Source organism: Haliaeetus leucocephalus, unplaced genomic scaffold (genome assembly GCF_000737465.1).
Source record: "Haliaeetus leucocephalus isolate CR32 unplaced genomic scaffold, Haliaeetus_leucocephalus-4.0 Scaffold751, whole genome shotgun sequence".
NCBI lineage: Eukaryota > Metazoa > Chordata > Aves > Accipitriformes > Accipitridae > Haliaeetus > Haliaeetus leucocephalus.
In genome coordinates this window covers 5,664,241-5,682,624 of record NW_010973187.1, presented here as the reverse complement: position 1 = coordinate 5,682,624, position 18,384 = coordinate 5,664,241, and the positions used below count along the sequence as shown (strand labels likewise).

Here is an 18,384-nt window from a genome sequence, read left to right as displayed (position 1 = left end):
CCTCTTGGGACAATGTCAGCGGGCCCAGCCCAGTACAGCTGTGTCCACATGGCCTACTGGAGATGAAACCCTACATGTGCCTTCCCCTGATCGTGATCTAGTTTTGTCCTCAATGGTGCTATCTGGCAGGAGCCAAGAGCATGACAGGCACCGTGATAACATTAAACAGTAGGGTTGTGCTCAAGTTTGCTGCCCAGACCTATTATATTCAGAAGAAAAAATAGATGGTATGTCCACAAAGGTATTTTATATTCACTTCTTTTAAAAAATCCCAGTGTCCTTCACATACAGACTCCTTTTCACATCTTCTCCCTCATGACTGCCTTACATTTGACTTTTGCACATCTGTTGGGGAAGATACAGATACTAGGCTTGCTTTCTATTCCAGGCAAGCACCACCCATAGAGATGCTAGGTGAGAGGTACTTAATCTCTTTATCACCTGCTGTATTTCAAGGTGACGATTAAGGAAAATTCAGCATTAGGAGCTTTTAATGATGACAAGTCTATCTGTTGCCTGTTAAAGACCAACAGGCATTAGAGGAAAGAGCTTTGAGAAGGGTAACCTTTTTCTCTCAGCCAGCTAATCCCAGCTGACATTAAGCACATCTGGTGCTACCTGGGGTGCTCCCAGTCATGCAGAAGGCCATTGCCAGCATTTATCTCTCACTGGGAACAGTCTATAAGGAGTATTCTTTCCTTCCATGGCTCATGCTCTGAATTATTATTAAATATGCTAAGAAGCCTAATTAATGACTGTGAAGCAATTTGAGAGGTTTGAAAGGAAGTTTAATGAATACGTGGTACTATTATTATTTCTCATTCTAACTATGACACAATTCAGGTGATTCAAGTAGTCAGACACATCACCTTGAAAACCCCCGTGGTCTTGGAAGATGGTTCATGTTAAGGAACATGTTCCCAGAAGAGTGCTGATCACAAGAAGAATTGAAGGTCAAATGTTCACAGACATTTTCTGGTAGAAACTAGATTGGAAGGGAGGTTCATTGCTCTTCAGCTGCTGTTGATCAAAAGAGCAAAACGCGCAAAGCCAAACAGTTTCTGAAGTTAATAAAATTCTGGCTCAGTACAGTGGAGGAGCTTCAGCTTGCTATTGCTCTTTTCTTTCAGGTAACTGTCAATGTTTTGGAAGTAAATGATGAAGAACCAGTTTGTTCACCCAATTTCTATTCATTTCAAATCCCAGTCAGCTTAGCTGTTGGGACCAATATTAATGGCTTCAGGATTGAATGTCAAGATCGCGATTCTGATCCCAGGTCTTTCCGTTACATCATTAATGAAGGTACTGTGTCACGGTCTGTGAGCTGGGAGCAGTGCAAAAATTAACGTATGTATGTTGATGGTTCACTTTGATTTGTAAATAAAAATCTAGCCATGGTAAGCTAGTTGTGATCCACAAGTTCTGCGCATCATTACTTTGCTGCTTACCAAAAGAGATGTCGCTCCACAAGTTGGCTACTGGTGCTACCACCTAGAACCATTCCTTTGCAAGACTGGATTGCCCACCATGTTAAATAATTGGCAATTAATGACACAGTTGACAAGGACTTCAGAAGAATGAGCTGGAATGATATGCAGGGTCAAATTTCCCTTCCAATTACAGCTGAGTATATCTTGAGAAACAATGGTGGGTTCTGTTACTCTGCATACCTCACCTTTAGATCCTGGTACACAGTTCAAAACAACTGAGCAAACCTGCATGTTCTTGGCCCATGCTGTGTGCATTAAAGCCCCATTTTAAGAATGTGTGTTTGAACCTAGTAATCAGCTGCATCCACTTAGAGAACTGCAATGGTATGGGATGACACTCCACAAAAAAGGGAATGCACTCTTTTGGGACAGTTCCTTTTTTTGTTGCTGAGGTGACTGCTGAGAAGGAAGGAGCAGATTGTCCAGGTGCCAGTAAAAAGCTGTGAGCGTAAAAAGAGAGAACCTCTGTCGTATTGCAGCCCCTTAACGCCACAGAGGAGCTCTGCAGCAGTGGTATTTACACACGAACCCATACAAAGGCTGTGTTTGTACTAGTAAATCAGCGTCTGACCACAGGTCCACTTTTGGCTGTACAGATTTGAGCTGTGCCATGCAGTTGGCCTCCGAGCCACAGAGCAGCCCAGGGCCCATTTTGTGTTGTACAATAGACACGGGCTTCAAGGTCACTTCAACTCTGGAGCACTATGGGGCAACGAGAGCAAAACCAAAGCACATTTGGTGCCTTTTCATAGCTCCGATCTCTTGTATGTGTGGTCTGTCCGGACCCTAACCGCTGGCCTACCTGCAGCCCAGGCTGCTAGCAGGTCTCCAGCTATATGGACAGAAAACGAGGGCTGGGGAGCCAGCATCACTGAACTCCCCTCTCTGCCCTCACAGTGCAGACAAAGCCCTCAAGGCAATTAATGTCCCTGAGTCATTAGCTCTCTTCTGGGGGACCTGTTCAAAGGCCTCTGCCTCTGGGCAGAGGGATAAGCTGTGGAGAAGGGCTGGAGGGACCTCTGAAGACACTGGTCGTGTCCCTGTGGCCTAGGGGCCACTCCAGGGACACCCCAGCAGCAGAATGAGCCCTGCAACAGCGTAGGGTCCTCGCCCCAGCTGGGTGCTGCTGCTTCTGGGTGCTCTCCAGGCTGTAAGGACAGGTCATGCAGGAGACCTCTTGTGCGCCCCATGGCTCTGAAGTGTTTCCACAGCTTCATCTCAGCTGTGTCCCCATAGAGGGTCTTATTCTATATTTTAATGCTTTTATGACTGTCCTGTTTTAAATTATTTTACATGGTATCAGGAAGATCGAGGAGCCATTCTTGTCAACGATATTTCACCATACAGGTGCACAGTGATCCGTAACAAGCTGTCAACAGAAACTGATCTGTTTGCTTCTTCCATGCATTTACTTTAATGTGGGATTAAAGTAAAATTTTTTGCATTTTGGTGTTGGCTTTTTGCAGGAAACGTGAACAATCATTTCACCTTTTCACCAAGTGCTGGCTCCAACACATCTCGGCTGATTCTTGCATCAAGGTTTGACTATGACAGCGGACTTGATACAAACTGGATTTACAGACTGCACGTCTATATAACAGATGACAATTTACTATCTGCCAGGGACAGAACTACAGACATAATTAAAACTGGAACGGTGACTTTAAGCATCAGAGTTATCCCAAACCCAACTACTGTTATTACCACAACGGTAAGTTCACTGAAATTTATGTCCAGTTCTGCATTTCTTTTATGGACTAATCTCCATAGGAATGAAGAAAAGAGGGTAGATGTATGCAAAAGGAAAGCAAAAACCCACAGTGGGTCCAGTCCTGGGAAGCGCTGAGCCCCGTGCTCTTACACTGAGGCCAAGGTGGTTGATGTTCTTAGTGTTATGAAGGATTGGTCCCAGGTACAGAGTCGTAACGTATGTTTTGTATTTTAGTTTCTAAAACAAAAAGGGCAAGTAGCCAAAGGACCGGGCACACTGCTATTACCATGCAACTGGAAAGTTAAAGATTTTTGGCAGCTTTCTTAATAAGGAAAGAGCAGAGGTTAATCTTTGCCTGGAACCTTAAAATTACCTCATGCATTTTGCACTACCTCTTTTTTTATTTATAGCTAGTCACTCCCCCAGCTGCCTTGCACTTCTATGTGCTGCTTTAGCAGTGGGACACATTAATCTGCGGCTACCAAAGTTGAAATAGGCAACAACAGCAACAAGAAATCCTCATCACTTGGAAGGGGCTTTTTTCCATCCCTGAGGTCACCATCATGTAAAACTTTGAGCTGCCTGTCAGGAACTGAAGCAGTTGTGCAGAGCCTCAGCGTGTTGCTGAGGTTTCACACAGCAAACCCAGAGAGGTGGGATGGGTCTTTCCTGAGCTCCCTGCCCACATGGTGGTCCACAGCTGAGCTGGGGAAGCCTGCACAGCTTTTGGCAGCCAGGGTGGGATCTGGCCTTGCACAGCCTGTGGAGCTGTGGGCCTGTGTCCCAGCAATACAGTCTACTCCTCCGCACAGCCATGCCAGGCAAGCTCTGGCTCACCAGTTTCATTTTGGAGCTGATTTCCATCAGGCTGGTGCAGAGCGTGAGGAGAGTGTGCTTTCGTCCTGTCTGCAGAAGAAGCAGCACAGCCTGAGAGTACGGACCACTCTGTCCCCATCCTTGTGCCAGTCACTGCCCTCACACCTTGCTGCATCATCTCTCCGTCATCCAGAGTCCGTCCATTTTCCACCTGCCTGCAGATGGCATTACTCTTTTTTCTCTTGCATGCAGGAATGAAAATATGAGTATGCTGGTGAAGGAGTAAAAGAGCTATTCACTGTAAAATGGTCTGGATGTTCTAGGGGCTACTGGTAACTGAAGCAGAATCAGAGGATCTGCAAACAGTACATGCAAATCTGGATGGTTTGCTATGAAAATGCTTAAATCCAAACTTGCAGACTGATTAATAACCCTGTTATTATCTAATGCTCTGTTGGGAAGGAATAAACGGTTTTCTCACAGCCCTCTCCTCCCCCTACTTGATGTGGAAATGAAAAGTTAAGCTGAATAACAAAACTTATTCTGTATTTCTTTCTCACGCTTTACCACGAACACAAACAGTCTCGACCACATACCACAGTGTTAAATCTGCCCCCTCCAGAGATATCAGCCTTCCACTTTCAGTCTATTTTCCAGAAGAGCACTTCCATTACAGCAGCTTCTCACATCACTACTCCTTACATGTGTTCGTTCAGTGCAGCAACTTGAATCAGATGCTGGAAGGCTGGTAGTGTAGAAAAGAAGCCCTGTCACAAAAAGTCACTTGTGACTTCAGTCCCAGTGAGGATGGAGTGGTGGTGGTGATCTTGAGATTATCTGAGCGTTTCTGTAAGGATTGGATGTACCTTTTCTTGCAAGGCTAAATAGGTTATTTTAAAGGTATCCTTAAAAAGGAAAGAAATAGATACCCTACTAAATTTCATACACAATGTGATTACAAATGTCTTACAGAAAATTAAATAAAAACTTCAGTAGATGATCAAAACTAATAGTACCACACTAGGTGACGACCCAGGTAGAGCAAAAGAGTAATTTCTAATCTGTATGAGGACAGTTTCATGATGGGACCTTAATGAATGAGTTGCTAGCACCAAGTGAAGTGCCAGCTCAGAGACGTGTCTCCTGGCACTCAGGAAGACGTGGGAGATAGGAACTGCTCAGGAAGTGTGGTTTTCCCTTCTGGAACAAGTCACAGGGTAAAGAAAAGGAGTTTCATTTCTTTTTATACAATAACCCAATTCCTTGGGGTTCAACTCCTCTTACAAAGCGGGCCAAACGATCACTGCAGTGAAGATGACCTAATTCCAGTTTTGCCTTAGGTAACAAGAAACCATTATCTCGGTAATGGCAGTATTCCCTGAACTTGCTCACCCTCCAACAGTGTGCTTGCAGCTTCTCAGGCAACCTGAGGTTTTTAAACCCCACCATGGCATGTTTATTTTAATATAAGACATTGAAACATGATCTGGAACCTCCTTTTTGCATCGTGGGTGGGCTCCATTTCACCTGCCTTTGGTTGCCCCAGGAGCTCTGTAGTCCATCTCAGTCATCTGAGCTGCCTTGGCAGTCGGCAGGCAGGTACGTGGGATGAATCACTGTCTCCAGCAGACACTATCTCCCTCTGCCCATCATCTGCAGAGCCTCGGGGCAAGCTTGGGCCAGGTGCTTCAGTGCAGAAGTTCAACCAGATGAAAGGTGTCAGTAACCTTACAAGTATGCAGCCTTGAGGAACTTACCCTATCTTGTTTTTAAAGCCTGGCTTCACTGTTGTGACAAAAATGGAAAACCTCTACTCTGAATCGGCGTGGTACGTGCCGTTTGTCATCACCCTCGGCAGTTTGCTGCTCCTCGGACTGCTGGGGTACCTGGGGTTCCTGCTGGCGACGTGGGTCCGCACCTGCTGCCCTCCGGCAGGCAAAGCAGGCGACGTGCTTCTGTGAGTCCTCCCAAATGTCACGCTGGGGAAGTACCCAGCAGCACCTGGCGATGACAGAGATAACCCAGGTCTTTCAGCCGTAATGAAATCTATGCTTTGAATATTTTATAGCGGTATGCCCTTAGCTCTAGTAAATGCTATTACCGGCTACAGTGATATTTGGTGTTAATGATATGAAATCAAGGAAAAATGTCCTTGGCTTTTTTTTCCCATGGATTTACTAACATTAGCATTAGGTGAAGGTAAGAGTGGAATTAACAATTATGACCTCTAAAGGCAGCTATGCTCGTGAGATGCAGTCAGAGTCTGTGCCTGACCGTGCTGACCAAAAATACAAATGTTTTTGGTTTGTATTTGGCTCCCACTCCGAGGGATCTCACATCTAGGTAGTTAGTTACTGGATGCATTTTCCTCCCTCCCAGCTACAGATCCCAGAGTCTTTTCCAAACCTTGGTGCTCATGCCAAATTCTTTGTTCTGGCAAAACTTCTGCAGATTTCCTGGAGTTTTACCCAAGCCTGTTGCAAGGCTCTGACCCACAAAGCTTTGTGGTACCTCTAAGTGCTCGTGCTTGGCAAAAGCCACGGAAGCACCTGGGACCAGCTCTGGTTCATTGTGGGAAGCAGCAGAGATCCCTGCGGGCTGCCTTCTCAGTGGGCTGGAGCCAGACTGCCTCTAAATTGACTTTTTACTTCACAAAACAATGATAAGCAGCTCTTTAAGTGGACTGGGATTAAAAAGAAAAGGATTTCTATTAGTATTCTCAGGATTTGGACCTAAATTTAGAAATTATAGTAAATGTAAAGACGTAATATATAACTGTGATTATAGTTCAAATGGTGTGTGCAAGGAATTTAGCAATTTGTGATAAAAATGACAGATGAATCTAGCAGCACATAGCTTGGCTATTGTTATTATTTATTAATAGGGCAAGTGATTCATTGGGAGCCAGGCTCTCCCATTAAAAAGCAATTTCTGTATTTTCAAAAACATTTACAACCTTTCAAATATTTTAAAAGCTATTATCTGAGCACATTACATCCAAAAAATTGACCTTCCTCCAAGGATGGAACAAGATGACAATATTTTAAAGTGTATTTTTCCAGATTATATAAATCCATAATGCTATCATCAATAAGACTTTATTTTTTTAATACCATCCCTTCTTGGAGAGGTGTTAGAGCAATGCTCAGGGCTGTTTTCCTGTTTGAGAGCAGCATTAAATGATGCAGGCCTTCAGTGAAAGCAAAACCAGAAACCAAACAAAACAAGCAAACCCCAGAACTCAAGGAAACACATCCTTCTTGCCAAATGAAAGAGAACAAAGCGTGGTATTTTTATGTAGGCAAAAGTATGACATTTGTTAACTACACTCTTAATCTTTTTTTCATTTCAGGATAAATGCTGCAGGTGTGTACCTCTTTTCTATATTTTAATACTTTACAACAAGATCTTGTTTACAATTGAGTGTACAATTTGTAAATCCATTTCTAGACAAATAAATTTGACCCAGTACAAGAGTACTGAGATTATTTAATCCTGGCTGATTATGGGATGCCTGCATAAGTGATTTCATGGTTCTTTTGGTCTTCAAATCTATTAACTATTCAGAGTAGCCTGGTATTCCGGCATGAACGCTAAAGAATTACTGTATTTTTCACATGCAATTCATATGCTATCTGTTAAAAAAAAATCTCATCCCTCTATAGCACCTTCAGGAGTCATCTCCACTCCAATTCTCTGTTCTCTGATCCCTTCATTTGCTCCTTTGACACCATTACTTCATGTAGCTGAAGATTTATTTTAAAGTATTGGTGCTTTTAAAGGAGTTTGTATAACTTATGAGGGGTATAAGTTGCACATTAAAAAAAGTAGTTTTTTTAAGCAGTCTTGTTCCTTTTAGTCCCATTAGCTTTCTGTTAGCAAGCATGGCTCATATGGGCTCAGTAAGACCTTGCTTTTATAACTCCCTCTCCTCAATCAGTATCTCCCAAACACATGACTAACAAAATCCAACAAAATTAGCTGTTCTTTTGGTTGCCCAATTTGAGACATATCAGCATTGGCTGGTTTCCAAAAAATGGATGCTTGGTGCTTTCTGAAAAACTGGTTCCCAAATGCTGGGCAGAAAAGGCCAGACACAACAGGTTTCCTGTCAGTGCTCAGGTTGAGACCCATCTGCAGCACTTCAGAGTATTGCATGCCTGGCTGTAAAGCCCGTTGGTGGCCAGGCATTCAGTTCTCCAAAGAAAGGCCATTAAACAAATTGGCATGGAGCAAGCAAGAAGAAATCATAGCAACTAGTTGGGTATCATCCACAAATCCATGCTGTCAAGATGTCTATGGCACTGCTGCTGTATTTGTTTGCATGTGGCATGGGTTAATAGTGTGGTAAATTCACACATAACCAAACAGTTCAATCTGAATTTTACTTGACTGGATCTGCAGCACTTCCCTGTTTTGTCTCGAAGTGCATATTTGAGTGCACAAGCTTTGCAACTACAAACATTCATGGAAAAACATAATCTACATTTGTAGTTCAAATATCCCCAAAGGTGAATTTCTCTATCTGTTCATGTTATTTAGAAAGCGAAATATGTTAAAGAAACCATTGTTATTTACTCATTAATGAAAGAATAAGACTTTTCGAGGCTAAGATTTTGATTAGTCATTGGCAACTGTGGATTCTCACTCCAAAATACTATGAAGGAATTCGCTTTTCAAATCATATGAGGGATCAGCCTTTGAAAATAAATAAGGCTCATTTGAGAGGTCTCAGAAGTTGAGTACCAAGAATCTCTATTTGTTTGAGGAAACCTTGTCCTTAGTGTCTCTAGCGACTGTCAGAAAAATCTGATTCTTTACAATGTGCATTTTCCTTTCTGTAGAAAAGAAGAAACCTAAGAAAGACGTGATTGTGGTAAGTACTGCCAGCCTCAAAACCAAACCTGGTTTTGCCCAGCCCCGTCATGCAATACGATCATAGGATCCTTTCTGTGAAAGGTGTCCATTTTCCAAAGAGAATATAAAAATGACAGGCAAGGAAAAAAGGATTGTCCCCAAATGCAAAATGCTTCTGTGCCCCAATTGGCCTCTGTATTTGGAGGCAACACTGGGGGTGAGGGGTGCTCACCCGCACTGTGGCCCCTTTGCTTTCAAGTGCCGAATTCTCCAGCCTCTCTGGCAGCCCCAGTACGTGGGAGGCCAGAGAGGCTGTGCCCAGAGCAGACACAACAAAATTCACTGCAGCCGCAGAGGCAGGATGACAAGTGCCCCGGCTTGGCAATGTTGTGCTGCTGGGACACCACTGACCCGTGCAGCTAACCCTAACTCACCTGAGTGCAACCAGTAAGGTACACAAGTGTACCCAATCTGTAAAGAATTTGGTCTTGATAAGCTGTTTGCAGCAAAACACCATAGTTATTTCCACTGTAATAGATGTTTCTTTGCTGCTAGAGCTTGGGCCTCCTTCCTTTTTCGTAGCCGTAATAGCATAAAGGCTGCAAGGGACTTTCATTAGTGTACTCTCCCTCCCCAAGTTCTTTAGAGAGGGGATTCCCAAGCCTCCTCTGGGTGGAGGTGACCCTCTTGTGGTTACACACATGGAGGCATTTAGCATGTCAGACCTTATTAATTCTTCTTTGAACATCTAGTGGCAACACCCTACACCACAAATGGCTTTTGTTGCCAGTTTTGATTAAACCCAGCCTACAGGAATGCAATATGCAGGTCATACAAATCCGCCTCCATCCATGTAGGTCACTGTTTCCAAGTCACTGCTCCTCCTTCTTACTCAGTTAATTCACAGGATTCATTTCACATTTTGTCTCTCTTCACAGACAATGACAAAGCTAAACACTGTCTTTGATGGAGAAGCCAGAGACCCAGGTAATAAAAAGCAATTAACAGTGGATGTGAATATTTGGCTGGAAACAAACTGGAGTAGTTGATTTAAATATCGTTCAACATTTGCTTTTCATATTTCAGGTTTGCTGTTTCCAAGGAGAATGGGAGCTATATTTCACAGATAGTGAAAATCAAGACAGTGCCCTAGTAATATTTCTAGTGGTAGAATGTACTTATGGACCTTGAAATCACACATCTGATGGCCAGATTATTCACTACTCCTCTGCTAAAACTGAATGTATGGATCTGGTATAGGAAGGTGGGAGGGGAGGAGGAATTTGCTGCAAGCCTCCTGCTCTGGTGCTGTCATGGCTACGTGGTTTCACCCTTCCCATGTCTGGGAAATGGCCAGCAGATTAATTTAGCCGCAGATGTACTGACTTCGTCTCTTAAACCTCTCCTTGGATGCAGAGTGGGTGGGTGAGTTACTCACTCCTGCACAAATCTCCTCCCTTGCAGCAAGTGCACTGCTGCTGTTTATCTAAGGCTCGAGCACCGCTTGTTGGGGAGGAAAGGGAAGACCATTTGCTTTTAGATGCAGTTGTGGTGGCGTCAGCTACTGAGTGTGTCACTGGGCTCCAGCTATGCTAACTCTGAGCATATCTGATTAACCAGCTGCGAAAAGTGAAATTAAGGCAAAAGCTAGGAAAACCAGGATGACCCAGCAGGTGTAGTGCATATCCCTTTCCCCAAGTGACAGCCACTGTGCTCTGCAGCAGGGTTCATTACAGAAAAATATTTTTTTCCTAAGGGTTGATCCATCTTACCTCATCCCCCTGAACCACAGCCCATGCCTGAGTCCTGCACTGCGATGCTTGGCCTGGCATTAGGGTCCCCGGCCCTGTGTCTAATGGCTGAGGGCCCTAGCATGGGGCCGGGGGGGCAGGGGGTGTGCTGCTAAAATGTGACAGTCAGTCAAAATAGGTCTTTAACTAATAGATATGAAAATAGGTCTGAAACAATAGGTCTAAAAATTATCCAGAAGAAGGCAGGCTTGTTTCAAGGCTTGGATTCATCTGCCCAAATTTCCACCCAAGTGCCTGTACCTTGTGTTTCATATTAGCTGGCTCAGAGCTGTCGGATGCTGTGAGCTAATGGGAAACACTAGGCATGCGGACTTCAGTAGAATTTGGGCAAACAAATGGGACCCTACTGTGCAGTTAAGCCCATCCACAAGGCTGCTCAAGGCCAGTTTGGTCAAGGTCCAAGCCCACCTGCTATTTATAAAGAGATCTGGAGGGATGGGCTCCAAAGTCCCTGCTTTTTCCCTGTATAACTGCATTTATAATATATTAAACATGGATGTTCTTGGCTGCTGCAAGAGCTCCTTCCCAGTGTTTTTGCAGGCCAGCTGGTGGCTCCCTTCCTCAGCAAACCTGACCACACCAGACAAGGATATCTGAGCCCATCCAAACTGCCCTCCAGAGCCATAGTGTTTGTGTCATGCCCAACACAAACATTAAGCTATGACACAGCTTTGTGGCGTCAGCAGAGAAATGTGTGTTCCCCACTCCTCCCTTCTCCTTCCATGGCTCATCCCAAACTCCAGAGGATCACGTGTTGGTGGTTTGGTAATGAGGTTTAATAATTCCCAAGACATCATCTGTGGAATATGATTAGGAGGGATGGTCAGGAGCTGCTTCCTGATCTGGGCTGCTTTAACATGCCCGCCTTGTAAGCAGTCAGGAAAAATAACATGTAAAGAGATCCAGTTTCATCTTTAATTGCTCAGAATGTGTTAATGTGTCAGAAACCATTAATTCTGATACAAACTGTAACATGTAGTAACACGTAACCATTTCTTTCCAGGCTTTAACGGTCTTTTGTTTGTCTCATATTAATAATGTTTAATTACAAAAAGTGCCACTATAGCTCCTGATTCTGTGTCGGTTTAGCAAGAGACAGTGATTTAGACTGTGAGGCAATCATCACACTAGACGCATGGCAATTTTTCCACCTATCTCTAGCTAGTAAAAGAACTGAAGGAGAAGATACTTGCTTTTAATGTTCAAGTAGAAATTACCCATAAAATCTGAAGAGGGCCAAAAATTTTTCTAACAAGGAAAGGTAGCCATGTGTGCTAAACAACCCAAATTTAACAGTATTTTATATATATGAAGGAAGCATGTACTTGCACAAACAGAAAATAGATAGTATTTCACTCTATTAATGACAATGTACACAGCAAGCCTGGGGGAAAGCATTTTGTGCAAATGGAGAAGAAATGCATATGGCCAAAACTCACTGGGGATCCCAGATGTCCAAGTCTTGGGTGAACCTAGAAAACCTGACATGGTCTGGAAGATGTATGTAGGATATTGTGCTCCTAGCAGGTTTTGCTACCTCAGGCAGGCAACTCTACTTGAAAAAATAGACACAGACATATACCATGGCCTTGCTTATCATAGCCAAAGGCAAAATTTTGGGGAGAGTTAGTCCTAACAGCTAAGGACTATGGATGTGTTTGTTACACTGCCCATGTTAACTCATGGTAGCTGTAGCTTGGACAGAGGTATAGGATGATAACAAGGTCGGGTTTTTTGGAATAGGAATGTTTTGAATATTCCTATTCCCCGAACTGCAGAGCCAGTTTTTATACTGATAGAATAGCATCTCCCCTGAGTGGGCACCACAATGCCCAGGTCCCCACACTCATGGAAATGAGGCTTTCCCTCTCAGGGCTACCTCCCCAACTCAGCTGATTTTCCAGGTGCTTCATATTTCTCATTTCAACCCCATCCTGAGGAGACTGTCGTGTCTTAATCTGCCAAAGCAGGAATGATTTTAATTGATTGTCTTTTCTCCCTTGCAAGTTACTGGCAAAATCTATGAATTTAATACGCATTCGGGGGCCCGGAGGTGGAAGAAGAGCAACGAGCCCCTTCAGCCAGCGCTGGCCATGCAGGTAACATCCAGTGCCACAGACAATAGTGGCCAAGGGACAGACAGAGCAGGCGCACCAAGCAAAAAAGAGCCTTCAGAGAAGAGGAAAGAGCTGACTGCAGAGACAAAACCAGCTGCTAAGCCCTAGGCAGGGCTGAGATTACAAAAGCAGAAAGAGGAGTCTGAGGACAGTGGGTTATCCTCACCAGCCCCCTAAGGCAGATACTGACCTTCTCTCCCAAAATGAACACTGTGTTGCCATTAAGCCAGCCTTAAAGCGGAGTGCCTGAGACTCCAAGGCACCTCCCAAACAAACCCTGCTCTGAACGGCCAAAGAATCAGATGTGATTTTCTTTCTATATATCTCAGCTACAAAACATAAGGTGGCCATCGCTGCAACTGGACTCAAAAGCAGGGTGAAGCTGAACTTAACCTTTGGTGGGTGCAGGTAAGAGTGGGAGAGAAGGGGAGGATGTGAAAGGGGGAGAAGAGGAAACGAATGCAGAGTGGCAGACAGAAGCATCCGCTGCCCACTGCCACTGGCAGTTTCCTCCTGGAAGAGCTTTGCCCCGCCAGACCAACACAGCCACATCTTCTGACTGCCTTTGGGGACAGCAGCATACACTCAGACATGCTTTCTCACCAGTGAATGGGGTCTCCCGTCCCTGCTGAGCAGCAGAATGGGTGAAAAGCACATCAGGGTTGAAAAGTTTGCTGGTAAAAGCTAGAAGTGTTTTCTTTTCATTCAGTATTTTATTTCAGCACTTCCTTGCCCTTCCATCTTGCTCTAGAAAAAAACATGTCTTGAAATCAGTTTTGGAGTGGAGAAAACCCACAGCTTGTTATGGTATCTCAGGCCATCGTGTCAACGCTTTCAGCTTATGTATCTTTTGTAACACTAGCAGCATTCAATATCTTCACTTTTCATATTTCCTCTGGCATATTTAATGTTTTACAGAATCAAGTCAAACACACTCAAAAGAATAATGACAGTAAACACATGGGGTGAAATAATCTTTTCTGAGTGTGCACATGTATGATGTAAGTGCTATCTAAGAAGCTGATATAAAACAAGCAAACCCTACATGATTTCAGAAAATTATTTTAATTTGAAGAAAATTAATTATAAATGATGACTTAATACTCAGTGTCTTGGCTTCTTTTCTTCCCTGATAACAAAAAGTTTTTTTGGTGGCAAGGTACCGATATCAGGTGGCAAAAGAAAATACTCAGTTTAAGTTGAGCAGGGACAGTCAATTAAGATTTTATCCAATCCATCACATATATTCATTTTTGTCATACACTGGAGGACCTGGATGGAGAGACCCAGGGTAATTTCATCGAGGATCCTATGCTTTACAAAACCACCCATCACAGTGCTGTGAGTCTTTGCCGTGCTCCAAAGGAGCGGTTTGTCTCAGGAACAATTTCCCTTACAAACACCAAACATCTTCAGTCAAATGCCATTTCTTTGCACAATCAGAAACCCAGCATGTCATGAACACCACAATGATAGAGATAGGAAAGAGTGATTTATACTCTCTGAGCATGTTATCAGTTTACTGTGTCTGCGGCAGTTGTTGTAGTGCTGTTTGACCCTCCAGCACCAACAGGGCTATCCACACGTTCAGAGCTCTAACCCACCATTGTTTGCATTTGTTTGCTGTAAATACGATATATTCAATTTCTATGCAGGTGGTTTTCCAGTGACATAGAGAAATTCTGTGGTATCTGGTAGTACTGCTGTAACTCTGAACTTTCTATCACTCTTGACACCAAGCTACCCACAGGCACTCCTAGCACCTACGAATGTTAAATCTTTGTTACCTGAAGAACTTAACTGCATTGTTTTCATGACAGGAAGATACACAGGCTTTCATATTTATTTTCCTGGGCATTCGTCTAGGGCAGCCGCTCTGCTTCCTTGATTCCTCTCATTCTACTTTTGTGATTAAGAGATAATAACCTTTTTTTAAGGGGAGGCAGAGACAGGCTGTAGTTTCAGCCAGGAAACCTGGAAAGAGATTGATGAAAATTCATCTTTCTTTACTACTGTTCCCGCTGCTGAACTACACAAACTACTTTCCTTCCTTCTCAGGGAAAAAAAAAAAAAACAAAAACAAAACAAAACCAGCAGCAGCAGCATAACACAGTATCACAGCATGCTCTGAACATCCATATATGCAAACGTATTGTCAGGGCCAATGCTGCTGGTGCCGTAATCTCCCACAGCTGGCCAACAGCTGGGTGAAAAGCAACTACCCTCGTAGTGATGGTCATATACTCTAACCTCTGAACAACTGACAGCTCTACAGAGGCACCATAGATCTAAGAGCTGCCAGATCTAAGAGCTAACACTGCCCAGGATGCCTCGGTCCAGATGAGGTGAGTTTAGCTGGTGTACTCAGCCTTTTGGGGGGCAGGTTCAGGCAAGATAAGGCATCTTGTGAGTCCCGTGCTACTTGCTGCATGGAGAAACAAATGTGCTGACCATAAAGCACAGCTACATCCTTCCTCACTCACACTGTTGCTTCAATATGTGCAATGCTGATCTCCAGCTCCAACTAATTCATCCCGATCTTCACTGTAAGACCTTATTTTGGCCATGCACAAAACCACATTTGGATCTACAAAATCAAGGAATAACAAGGCTTTATTGGAGCATCATCTTTATGCAAAAGCAGCACAATTTTCCTATCAGCTGCCCCTACTACTATTGACTTTCCTCCCCGTGAAGGAATCAAGAATGAATTCAGGTCTCACTGAGCCAAAGCACAGCCATTCATTTCTTTGGCCTGTCTTTGGTAGAGCAAAAGTAGAGAAAACAGAACTGACTGACCTACATGTACATTTATTGCATATTGTATGAAACAATATATGAAAAGATACTTTGCATATATGTAAAAGAAGCATATGTTATTTCATAAAATACAGATTATGCTACTTATGCAGTGCAGCTTTAAATGTGTAATTTAAATTAGATGAGGTTAGAAACCTCATCTAATTGCTAGACCAGCTTTTGTGCTTTTTTAATTCAGAAGTGTCTTTGAGAACACAGATTCAGTGTCAAAAACTGCCACTAGATGGACTGAGAGCAAGGATTAAGTGCAGGCTCTAGACAGGAAAAGCATTTAATTATTGGAACAATTAACTGAGACTGTGAGGCCTTTCCATCATTTGAAGGCTTCAGAAGTCAAGAATGGCTGCTGTGCGCTGTAAAGGGTTAGATTAGATGATGGGAACAGCCTCCCTAGTCTTCCAACAGCTCTGTTAGTCTCTGTGCATATAGTTACAAGGTGTGAACTTTGGTGCCATTTATTTTAGAGTGATGACACCAATATGCTGAGACTTGAAGAGGAAGAAAGGCACCTTGTCGTTCAAGCAGAGTGGCTGGGGGCAACAGTTCCTGACCTCCAGCTGCCTGTTACACATTACGCATTAATGTTATCCAAAGTCTACAAAAATCAGTGTGAGTTCTGCCACAGCTTTTGATTGCTGTGTCGCCACCTATTACACATCTCTGAAGTGCTTTGAGACCTTTGGATTAACATTGCTCTCAAAGTTTCAAGAGTGATTACAAGAGAGCACGGGTCACTTTTCCTGACTGGGTCTAGCTCCCCTGCTAGTTCATGTGTGATCATATTACTGTTTTTTTGGTGCTTTTCTCCAAAGTGAATGTACTTCTAATGCATAAGTGCTTTGCTTTCATGTTCGTATTACAAATAGCACTTGAAATAAACATTGTAAGTCTCAGCTTCTGGCCATGTAACTTCATGTATATATCAAGGAATGCAAAAGTGCTGATACTGTATTTGTTCATGGTCTCCAAAAGACCTACACAAGAGAACTGTTTCAGCTGCAGAGATGGAGAATGTCTGCCCAGGAGGCTGCCACTTCGTGACTGCTCACTAGGAGCAGGACATGGGGCTTGGACCCCCTCAGAGAAGGGGGGGTCAGACAAGGCGACCAATCCTCCTTCTCCTGAGCAAAGAATCTAGCTGCTAGGTTATTTTATGAGGCCCAGACTGCAGCACCATAATGGAGATAACATTTTGACAGCAAGCAGCCACACAACTGCATATTGCATATGCCTTGGTTGATCGGTTGTCTGAGATCCCCAGCCACAACAGGCCCATTGCAAGGCTCCAGCTGAAAGGCTGAACACAGGCTCGGCGCCTGCTGGGCTTCACCTGCACATGCCTTGTCTGAGCTAGTTGCTGCAAGGTCCCCCTGTAGTCACTGGGGAGAAAGAGACTTATCGCAAGGCAGACGTGTCTAGAATGGATCAGATGAACTGTGCCCTAAAAGCAGCTCTTTCTGGCTGACTAGATCAGATATCAATGCCTACACAACACACAGACAAAGGTAGATCAGCTGAGTCTCAGCCCAGGTTGTTCAGGCGAGGGCAGGTCTGTGCTGCTGCACCAGTGCCTCAGGAAGCTGAAAATCAGCAGGAAGCCGAGCACGGAGGTCAGCCTGGCTCTGCTGCTGCCTGCTCAGATCCCAGGAGGATATGGGGCATCACGCATACTTTGTTAGCACTCTGAGGTCTGCAGGCTGCTTTCTGGTACCTGCCTTTAGGGTCATTCTGCATCTGGAAGCATGTTATAAGATGTGCTTCAAAGCAGCCAAGTAGAAAAGCATGGCCCTGGTTAGGAGATTGAAGAAGACAAATACAAGCTTCAGCAGCAAGCTCCATAATACTGAGTGAAAGACATACTTGAAAACAAAACAGATTAATAGATCTTACTCTGAATGTTATTTCAAGGATGCCACCACTGCTCTGCAGTTCTCTTGTAACAAACTCTAGCTGCCACAGGTCAATAGACCCCCTGGGATTTGATTTTGAGGCAAGGTCCTTGCTTAGCTTCCAGAGCTTGAAAAAAGCAGTTGGTGAATGACACATGCAAGGCAAGGCTTGGTGCAGCCGTGCAGTCGTGTCTGATTTTCAATTCCTTCCTGCGGATACTAGCTGGGGCCACGCAGACAGGAGCAGCAGCACCGTGTTTGTGCAGGACCTGCCTGGATTAGTCCCTCCGGGGCCGGCACAGCCCGCCCTGCCCAGATGTCTGCACTGAGCTCACCCCACGCCTTACCTGCTGGTGAGCCGTGACGGCCGACTGTTTCCAGAGGGGCTGTCGTATCCCGCTACAAATGGACCTCAGGGAGGGTTTGCGGGCTGGTGCCCGCCCGTGTAGGCAGCAGAGCGGGCAGGCCCGCAAGCTGCCAGACCCGCAGACTTGGCAGAGCTCTGGGCATGGCCTCCGACACGGGCCAGGCAGGCTGCCAGGACAACGCGTGCACGCCTGGTCACACAGGCCGCGGGTAAGGAGAAGCATCAGCATCCCCTTTGCTGGCCTGATCCCAGCTTGCTCTAGCCATCTCTCCTCTCCTTTGAGTACTAAAAGCCATAGCAAAGGCGGCATCTCTGCCGTCTGGTCAGCTGAAGACTCTCACCGGGGCCTCTGGGCGCTGCTGACAATGAGGGGGCCGGTGAGGCGCTGCATTTCAGACAGGGGAACCGCGGCAGGGGGTTCCCCTACAGAACCGCGACTGCGGCGTGTCCGAATGTCCCGGGCTGAGCCATGCTCCTGTCAGCTCGCATTGCTGCTAGCAGAGCCG

At 44.7% G+C, this 18,384-nt stretch overlaps 1 protein-coding gene across 1 annotated transcript in view; it reads left to right on the top strand.

Moving 5' to 3' along the window:
• CDHR3 (cadherin-related family member 3) overlaps nt 1–13,794 on the top strand; it is a 64,130-nt gene extending 50,336 nt beyond the window's left edge. Inside the window, exons 14-20 of the mRNA XM_010581095.1 lie at nt 1,131–1,302; nt 2,957–3,201; nt 5,793–5,974; nt 7,370–7,383; nt 8,862–8,893; nt 9,813–9,861; nt 12,693–13,794. Of these exons, the coding sequence (XP_010579397.1) occupies nt 1,131–1,302; nt 2,957–3,201; nt 5,793–5,974; nt 7,370–7,383; nt 8,862–8,893; nt 9,813–9,861; nt 12,693–12,910 (912 nt within the window). The 3' untranslated portion in view covers nt 12,911–13,794. The remainder of the gene's footprint in view (nt 1–1,130; nt 1,303–2,956; nt 3,202–5,792; nt 5,975–7,369; nt 7,384–8,861; nt 8,894–9,812; nt 9,862–12,692) is intronic.
• Nucleotides 13,795–18,384: the final 4,590 nt, after the last annotated feature.